Source organism: Malus sylvestris, chromosome 15 (assembly GCF_916048215.2).
Source record: "Malus sylvestris chromosome 15, drMalSylv7.2, whole genome shotgun sequence".
NCBI classification, from domain to species: Eukaryota; Viridiplantae; Streptophyta; class Magnoliopsida; order Rosales; family Rosaceae; genus Malus; species Malus sylvestris.
Genome location: NC_062274.1, coordinates 25,349,897 through 25,360,088, shown reverse-complemented (window position 1 = coordinate 25,360,088; position 10,192 = coordinate 25,349,897). Strand labels below are relative to the sequence as shown.

The following is a 10,192-nucleotide window of genomic DNA, read 5'->3' as shown; positions in this document are numbered from 1 at the left end:
AACCATCTTTCTGTTTCAGTAATTTTTTTAGGTCGGCTCCGTAAAATGCAAGCTGGAGTTTCTTCAACATCCACCTTGAAAAGCTCTTCAATGTATTGATCCCACCATTCAGTGAAGAATGAGATAACGCCGGCAGAGGGAGAATGCAACCTAAGTTTGAATTAAGAACATCGAAATATGAACTTGGCTTGCGCTGCTTCATAGTCCTTCACTGATTATGCCTCTTACCTTTCTAGACTCAAGCGAGTATACGAGGAGTGAAGAGGATATGCCAAGCTTGATGATTGCTAAATTCAAGAAATTCGAATGGTAAACCTCATAACATGACCATCGAAGCTCACAGCCAAACGTGAAGTTGAAGACCAACAAGAATGAACCATATTTGACCTAAAGATCGTTGCCTGTTTGTTGGTCCTAATCAGTGGTAAAGAGATGGAGAAGGATAGGATAAGGCCTTCGGCAGAATACCAGGAACTCCTCCTCAGAAAGATATATGAGTTGGAAGAAATGTCGAAAGATATCTTTCGCCGACTGGAGAGGCGCTAGTTAAAACCCCACTACCTCATCTTCCTTGAAGGCGAGGCAACTTGGCCTGAATGGCGTAAAGTATGCTTGTAACCATAACTAAAAGATCCATAGAGGATCGTGTTGATGGGGCTCCATCTTGCCGATGGTGATGTCAAAAAGACATTGTTTAAGGTTGGCGATAATGGAAGGGTTGAGGGTAAGAACTTGACCGCTTACCAGTTCTTCGGCTAGAGGCATATTCTCGATAAGGCACTTGTTAGATTTTGAGCATAAGACAAATTTGTTGAACAGTAGAAAAGAAATGCTTCATGCTCCCCTCGCTAAATTGGTTCATCGTCCTTGCCAACAAAGTTATTGATGAGGGTGTTGTAGTTGAGGAAAATTTTCACCAGTTTAGCGATGTCCTTTTTCGACCACGCCTTCTTGTTATCTTTCAACTTCAAGACTTCGGCCGCTCTCTCCTCGAAGATGGCCTGAAGTTCCACCTCATACTGGAATATTAGCAACATGACATCAATTAGGGAGCCCGTTGGAAAAGTACTGAGTGCGGTTTTATCCAGCACGGTCGAGCTCATAGGGCCAAGGGGGTAGGGCCATCATATTGGTGGCTAGGCACTAGAAACCTAAAGCCGCCTTTAGCAGTTTTCGGTCCATGCTAATCTTGACAGTTGAGATCTTAATGGTGTTGAAGAGCCTAAAACCCTTCCAATCTAGGCTCCAGTAGGTTTACTCAAGTGGCCCAAGCTATTGGAGCCGACAGCTAGGCAACTTAGGGCCCATTCGGGACCTTTTAGAAGTGGCTCCAGTAGATTTTCCATTATCAACTTAGTGATGGTTTCTGGGACCGATTCCTTGAACAATGGTCCAAGAATTTGGTGTTTCAGCTCTTCTTCATCAAGGTATCTAAAGAGCTTGACAATTTGGCACTCAACTGAATTCTGGATGGACTAGAACTCGCATGTCAGTAGGTAAATTCTTGCAGGTTTGAGGCTATTATTAAAGGTTGAAAGAGATTTGAGAAGGAGATGAGCTTATCGGATTCGATTTTCTGGAAGTTTGAAAGCTTGAATGCAAATGTGCAGAGTTTTTGGAAACTTTTTGAAAGCACAAAGAAGCAGGGGTGTTTTGGGGCTTTTATAGGCAAGATAAGTGGGAGGTTAAGGGTTTTGATTCTGGAAAATTGAGAAAATCTCGGAGAAATCCCCTAATCATCACAATTTTTTTAATTAGAAACATCTGGGCCGCCTTCACGGCTCTCCATTATGCACGAAATTGACATGTCTTGGCTTTCGAGGCTCATCCATCAAAAGGGACGTTTCGACGACGTACGCGTCTAAAGCATGCGGCGCATAGAATGGCCGAAGAAGACAGAAAGGCACTGGGAGAACTTGACGCATGGCAATATATGAATCAAACAAGTTTATGGTTACCATAACGTCAATTGTTTCAAATGTATGGATAGCTAAATTGTTTCTAAATGTAATGAAATTTTCTGAAGAAAAAAAATCTTTAGATGATTGTAAAAGGACAAGACAAGTCAAATATGATGTTTGTATGATTAAATAATGTTACATAGGAACTAGGTATTACTCACAAAAATAAGAAGATAAAATTTCAGTTGAAACGCGTATCGTATTCAAACTTAGAGCGCGTTTACGTAAGGATAATGGGAATAAAAAAAAAACGAAATTGAATTCCAATTACAGATTACATCAGTGTTTACTAAGGTGAGAGGAATCAAAAATCGTGTGGGACCCAGATGAATTCCGAAATCACACTCTGAAATTTCCCGGAGTCGGATTCTCTAGTAATAGGTGGTAATTGAATTCCTTGAATTGGTGTCCTGGAATTAGACTTTTGTTCCTAAATTGCCCTCTCAATTCATCTTCTGCAAATCCACCCAAATTGGGAGGTGGCAGGGATGGTGGGAGGACATGTGAATATGGGAGGCGGTGGAAGGATCTGTGAATATGGGAGGTTGTGGTGGCTGGGGAAAAAGAGGATATGGAGGATTGGGGGAGCGTGGAGGACCTATGAGTATGATGGGTGGTGGAAAGGGTTGTGCGGGCTGGGAAAGGAAAAGGCAGCAAGGATGAAACAGAGAGGCGTGGGACTGCTCTGGAAGTCGGTGAAGAAAAGATGGGGATGAGAGGATAGGATGGAGAAAAGATAAGTTTATAAAGATAAATTTAATTTTATATAGATAACCTTACTTTTCAATAATTATAGAATAAAAATAATTTATTTTCAACAAGAACAATTTAGTAATCAAGTTAGTTTTAATTGTGATTCCAGCGAACTAGTAAACAATATATATGGAACCAATATCGTTTGTATTCAGATTCCAGTTTAGTTTAGTAAACAACTTTAACAGGATTCTAATTATGTTTCCTCCTCAATCCAATTCATCCTCAATCCAATTCCCCTCAATTTGATTACTGATTAGTAAACGAGCCTTAGTGTAAAAACGCGTACCCTCAATTTGGATGGAACAATTTCGCTTAACCCTAATGGGATGCCAGGAAAAAAGTTCAAACCTAAACCCCAATTCCATAAACTTTTTCTTTCCTGGAGTTAGGTTTCTTGACCAGTCAACTAGCCGGAAAAAGTTCGACCGACCTTCTACGAACGTACCTAGTAAACGTCCACCTCAACTAGCTGGAAAGTTCGAGCGACCTTCTGCGAGCTTCCATGGTAAATGTCCACCGACCTCAGCTAGGTTAATTGGAAATTTATATCATAATATTTATAGATTTTTTAATCTTTAATTTCAAATATTTGAATGAAAAATTGTTGTAACCGTAAATTGGTTGATTGAATAGGTTATGCAACTTTTCTAATGGATTAGAATTAAAGGGATCAATGCATTCCTTGGTAAACGGTTTGATCTAATGGATGAATGTTTGCATCTCTTGATCAACCAGTATCTTAGGTTTTATATAAACTCACGTTAGTATAGCCGTGATATAAGAGAAGAATTCAAAAGAGTAGAGTTTTCTCCTGTGTCCTTTATTGTCGAATTTCGAGTCGTATCTTGAGAGTACGGAATATATTGGGTTTGTCAGAGTCCAAAGCTTGAAGTGTTTTGACTTTGGATTATAGATTGTTAAATCCTAAGAGACGGACACCTATTGAAGTACAAATACAAGAGTATATGTCTTTCCGATCAACTTTCCTTTTTGTTATTCTGCTTTGCATTTGAACGAACCCGGCGCTGGAAAATATAATGAGGCGTACTTAAGAGATTGGATTTAATTCGGGATTTGATTTGATTCAATTATGTAATTGTTTGCGTCTCTTTTCCCACATTTCCCCAATGAATCCTAAGACCATGTAATTTTGTAAATCTAGCTATCGCTTTCTCCGGAGCAATGGCTATAAAATATACAACTACTTCTATAAAACATATGAGAGTAACTACAGCCTCCAAGGAGAGTATATGAGATAATGTAGCATATAGAGCCTTCAATCCCCCTATCTGGTTTTCTATGCTAATAATCTATCACACACACTATTGTACACTCTCTTTGTTTTTACTAGTTTTTCACCGACACTAAAAACTCTTTCCCACTAACAAGTACCACATCACCTACTCCAATTAAATTGCGTACACTATTTCCCCGCTGCTATCAACATCAAGTTCAGACTCTGAGTCTAAGTCATCCATATCATCGTCCATGTCAAGGTTGTCCATCATGTACGAGCCCAGACCAAGGGTTCCCGCTGCTGGTATAGTAGCCTCCTCAATTATATGCATGATTGCGTCAAGGCTTTGCATTGGTTGATCTGGCTCTTCAAACTGGTTGCTCTCGTCCATCAAATCAGCAGGGAGATTCTTCAAGAACCACGAGTGGTTCTTTATCTCAGGAATGCTAATTCTCTGTAACACGCATGCACATCCGTAACTACCCGCACAATAAAACAACAAATAAAGGAAAAGAAAAAAACTAGATTCTTATGTCCTCGACAAATAGAATCCCCCAAAAGCAACAACTTTCAAATGTAACAAGTCCATTTATTCCTCCAGTTCTGGCGTTTAAGTGCTCAGTAATGGGAAATTGGAGAACTGTTGAAAACTTCCATGAAAAACAAAGGGCCTCAAAAACACCCTGGAATAAAAGCAGTGAAGCAACAAGAAATTCAAGGAATCGTCTAAAAAACAAGAAATTCAAGGAAGTATACAAGCAAACCCCAGCGTACACACACACAAATGCCCTTTGTGAGGCTTTCCAAGGAACATCACAAGTAGTTAGATATTACCTTTCCTTTTGGAATAAGATGTTAAGGGAATAAGATTATCATACTTGGTTATACTGTAATAAGGAATCTAATTATATTGGCTGGCTCAAATTAATACAGATGGGAAAGTAGTAATTTAATTTGGCTTTCTTTCCCACAATTACCCTTCAATGTCGTCCCATTATATTGAAAGATTATAAGAGTAAGTAGCCTCAATCATATGTTCCAGGTGGTTACGGTCACTTTCCTCCTATGAATCTTATTCCAAATCGCTTTTGTCTTTGACCTTAAAAAAAGTATCTCAAGTCTATAAAAAGAGTATGCTATTTGAACAACTTACGTTCCCTGGTGGGCTTAACAGAAGCATTATTAACTTTTATCAATTACACAAATGCAAAGAACAAAACAAAAGGTGCGGCAACAGAAGAGGTCAAAAGAAATACATGTGTGTGTGTGTGTGCACGTGTGAACCGAGACAATTTTGAAAACCACAAGCACCCAAGTTCTTTTTCTTTTTTGGAAAAAAAAAAAAAAAAAAAAAAAAAAAAGAGCCAAATAAAGTGCAACATATATCTCAAGCAGGATCTGTGTAGAAGAAAAAACGAGAGTTCAGAGGAAAAATAAACTAACCGCAGCAGGATCTGGGACAAAAATTCTCGATATCAGCTCTAGACATTCATGAGATATTTGAACAGTATCTGGAATGGAATACTGGACGCTGAGTATCCTCTGCAGGAAGATAATAACAATCCCGAGTGAGGCAATTTACGTTAACAAATTTTATGTTGTGCTAAGGCGAAATGACATACTTGTATAGTCCTCCGGAAATCTTTCGGTTCATCAGGATCCTCGAAAGGATATGCTCCCACCAGCATCACATATAAGGTTACCCCACATGACCATACATCTGCAATCTGACGTTGTAACACACTTTCAACATACAAACTTCTCAATTCAATAAACAGGATTACATTATTTGAAACTAATAAAAACTTCAACTTCATGATATAGAAAGGAAAGACAAAAGTGGTTTAAAAAATATTAAATGCAAAAAAAAGTGTTTGTATGTCTGGTTTCATGCTCCAAGTCCAGAAATGAGCTGTAAAGCCAATACAGATAAAATTAGCTGATGCATATAAGCAGGCCTAAAATGAAGTTAGCTGATACATATAGGCAGGCATAAAGTGAAGTCAGTACCTATCGCACGCTTTATCTCTAAAGGCATAAAAGCAAAAAATGAAAACTCATGAATAATTATCCAACATGAAGAGATAATGAGTCCCAACTATGTCATTTACTTGTCATAGAAAATAAATGGACTTTAACATCCACATGCAACATTACAATAGTAAATCTCTGGCTGTCAAGTGCAGTTACACCCTTTGATTCTTGAGAACTATCAGTTCACGGAAAAAGAATTAAGTTTAGGAACTTAGGGCTACAAGGTAATTGCTCTTTTTTCTTTTATTTTTTTGGTCAAGCATATGTTTAGCTGCAGTTCAAACTTGAAGAGCCAGCAAAAGTATTTCATATTTTGAATTGACCATGAACTTATTCATTGTGCTAAAATGTTATTTGGAATTCAAATGCAAAGCTTGAATGGTGAGAGAATATAATAGACAGAGAAATCTGAGGGGATTTTCAAATTACAGTTTATCAAAGTTCAAACAACTTTGTTGGGAAAGCGTAGAAAGTACTAGCCAATAACATTTGCTATAATTCAGCTTCATGAAATACTCCAGAACAGAATGCTAACCAATTATTAAACAAAACTTCTTGGTCCAAACAATCAGGGATATCCATATTCAGTAAATTAAAACCAATGGCATCATAATTTGATAAATGATTAACCAAACTAAGGAATTCTTATACCTTTCCGTCATATTCTTGCCTCAATAATACTTCTGGAGCAATGTATGCAGGAGTTCCCACAGTAGATTTTGGTTGTGAATGAAGCACTGAAGACTGACAAATAACCACAATCAGATATAAAACGTTACGCCCCAATATAGCATAAAATGAACTTAATATAACTTGACCCTTGACCATTCATACAGGTATCTGAGCAGAGTCAGAGGACCAATACCTTACTACCAACTAGGCTACATAACTATTCTAGAAACCATATCATTGATGAAATTGTTCTTAACTTGAGAGACCAAATCCTTCTTAAATTATCTATAAACAAGTCTCTAAAACAAAAACCTTGGGTCTTGGGTCAAACTCGCCTAAGATCAAGTCAAAATTCAAGAAAACAGATATGCAACAGTCTTAGAACAAAAGCTCTAGATCAGAAGTTCATGTCAAGTTAGCCTTGACAGTCCCCTTTATTTTAATTAATGATATGAACACAAACACATAAGCCGAATAAGCAAGAAAGCGGAACATTACTAGTACCTTTGAGTACCCAAAATCACATATTTTCAAACGAGGAGCTTGACTGCCATCCAATAAAGTGTTCTCCAACTTCAAATCTCGGTGACATACTTGCTTCAACAGGGAAAGTTAGTAATTCAAATAAATTATCTAGTCCGCATCCAGGAAAAATACATGAAGTCTTAAAAAGGTCAAAAAAGAAAGACTTGAATACCATAGCATGGCAGTAACTAACTCCAGATATAAGTTGTTGAAAAAAGAAGCGGGCCTGGACCAAAAATGGAAAACACATCTTCAGCATGTAAAGTAAAGCAGTAAAAGAAGCCGAAAGATCGGGAGGAACTATAGAGATTGAAATGAGGACCTCATCCTCACTGAACCGCCCTGCATTGTGTATTCGCTCAAACATTTCTCCTCCAGAAGCATATTCCATCACAATGGCCAGATGGGTAGGAGTAAGAATGACCTATATGCATAGTAAAATCCAGAGTAGATTAGCAACCAATTAGCCTAACATCACTAGGAAGACGGAAATTCAAATCTTATCGTCAACACACGGCTAAACTAACCTCCTTGAATCTGATGATGTTCGGGTGCCTCAAAGACCTATGATTTATTATCTCTCTTCGAACATTTTCATCAATCTACAACACCGAAAACCACGGTGAGAAACAGATGCTCCAAAATCTCACCACTCAATCATCACCAAAAGAGCTATAAATCATTAGAAGCAAACTTGCAAGTTTAATCACACTAAAAAATTCAATATCTTTTTTAACCCAACTCTCCATGCTTTAAATTGAATTAATCAAAATACCATCTTTTCCCTTCAAACACTTAATAATCATTCATTAATTAATGCTAACAACATCAATTACAAGATTAGATTACGAAATTTAGAAACGAAAAACTTGAAAAAAAAATATGGTAAAACAGCGGCAAAAATTTATCAAAATCGATCAAATTACTAAATTTTGAAACTAAAAACTTGAAATAGCTATCCCATATTTCCATAAATGGATGATTTAAAAAAATATACAAAAATAAAATAAAAAACTGAATTTCAAAACTGACCTTGTTGCCGCGCTCGATGTACTTGACGGCGACGAGCTCCCTGGTCTGCCTGTCCGTCATCAGCCTGGCGACCCCGAAGTTTCCGGACCCGATATCTCGGACGAAATCATACCGGTCGCTGTCGTGCATGATAGGCATATCCATGGCCGGCCCAACCGTCATTGCCTGCCGATCCATTTCGATGAAATCACGAGTTTGCCCCTCAACCAGAGCCGGTCACATTAGAGAGCGAAGAATCGGGAGAGTAAACGGCGTCGTTATCAGCTTCAGATTCTAGTTAACCGCAATCAACAGCTGAACTCAGCGAGCAGATCGGTGGCTCAGTTCAATAAGATCCGTCGCGATACGGCGGAGCCGTCGTCGAGTGAATTTTCCGGTCGACGGTGAATTGCTGTCTGAGGAAACAGTGAAGGATGACTTGGGAGCGAGGGAAAGGGAGTTGGAGATGAGATAAGAAGGTGAATGGGACAAGGAGAAGTGGCGTCGTTTTGGTGGGTGAAGTGATACAGGCTTCTTAGATACGACGCCGGTTTGAGGGTGGAGGTTGCTTAGTTGCTTTCCTAGCCGCATGGGTTCCCTCACTTTCCTGGCGGCTGGTTGGTTGGGTTGCTCGTCTGCTTTTGTCGATTGTGATTGGCTCCGGCTTCGGCTGAATGACCAAAATGCCCATGTTTCGGATAACTCTGCTGCCGGTGAAGATCCGATGCTTCGCGGCACGAGTTAAGAAAAGTTTGGACAGAGATCGAACGGCGGGTTTTTAGTCGTGGGTCTAGAGAGAGTCAATCAAGTGAAAGGGGTGAGTAATCGTGTGAAAGCACGCCAATCATATTGAAAGAGTGGAGGATATTCGGTGGAGTCTAAGATACCAACTGATCACAAAACGATCAGACACTAAAAGAGATGCAAGTGGGTTACTAATAAACTCTTACATTCGTATTACAGTTTAGTTATATATTTTCGTACAGGTAATGTTAAATTTGATTTTACATGCAAAACATTTTGAATTGTTCAAATCAGTCAAATAAAACAAGCTTCAGTATTTTGAATCATATTATTAGAACCACAATTAGTTTGGTTTGGTTTAATTTGGCCTATTTTAAAACCGCCTAAATCAAACCAAATTGTCAAAGTATTTTTTTTTTTATAACATTTTCTTATGGGTTACTGTTGCTTTGTTATATCATTTGCATTCACACTTTTATTATCAATTTTGATTATCAAATCTTAAATACTAAAATCTTTAATATAAAGAATTTTTATTAATATCAAACTGATCACTAAATTAATTGGTTTGGTTCGATTAAGCTGCTGGCTCCTAACTCGAATCAATCTAAATGATGTTGATTGAGGGCTAAACCAAATCAATTTGAATGATTTTACATTAGATCAATATGTTGTGTAGCCTAACCTACCCAAACCAGACACCCTCCCCAGCTTCCTTCATTTCCTTGTGTTTTTTACATATCTTCATGAAAATATGAAACTTGACTACAATACTTACATATATTTAATATAAGCATGAATGACTCAGTATGTACATAGAGCTAGAGAGTCCAACATGAATGGCCAGCTTCGGAAATTTGTCTATCTGTTGGAATCAAAGAGGAACTCGACAAAACAGTTTGGCCGCCTTGGACCATGTTTGTATTGGGATGGAACATGTTTGTAAGAAGCAAGTCTGGCGGCCTTGGACCATGGAAAATGCTCATTTCTAAAGCCGAGAGAGTGAGCGATAGACTTACTGGACAAAACACTGTACTGGCCACAATGCTTAACCGAGCTGAAATAATGTCAATACCAACTTCTGTCAACTGCCACATTTTTGTTAAACATCGCCCCAACAATCTTTGACTTCTTGTAGAATCCCGCTGTCATCAAATCGAAAGCTCAAATTTCTTATTGCCCTTAATCCACAAATTTTTTTTATTATGATTAGAATACGAGTGGTACACCACGTGTTTTTATATAAGTAATG

General features: G+C 38.2%; 1 protein-coding gene across 2 annotated transcripts; it reads right to left on the bottom strand.

Annotated features, from left to right (window-relative positions):
• Nucleotides 1-3,865: 3,865 nt before the first annotated feature.
• Nucleotides 3,866-8,817, bottom strand: LOC126604136 (serine/threonine-protein kinase SRK2I-like). 2 transcript variants are annotated; one of them, XM_050271255.1, is made up of 9 exons: nt 8,218-8,812; nt 7,713-7,787; nt 7,508-7,609; nt 7,358-7,411; nt 7,165-7,257; nt 6,640-6,732; nt 5,577-5,681; nt 5,398-5,496; nt 3,866-4,408 (listed from the first exon to the last, which is right to left on the bottom strand). In XM_050271255.1, exons 1-9 carry the CDS (start codon nt 8,392-8,394, stop codon nt 4,127-4,129), a joined length of 1,080 nt encoding a protein of 359 aa, XP_050127212.1. In that variant the 5' UTR covers nt 8,395-8,812; the 3' UTR covers nt 3,866-4,126. The 2 variants fall into 2 exon arrangements, with proteins under 2 accessions (XP_050127212.1, XP_050127211.1); XM_050271254.1 differs by having other exon boundaries at nt 7,358-7,609; nt 8,218-8,817.
• Between the last annotated feature and the right edge of the window lie 1,375 nt (nt 8,818-10,192).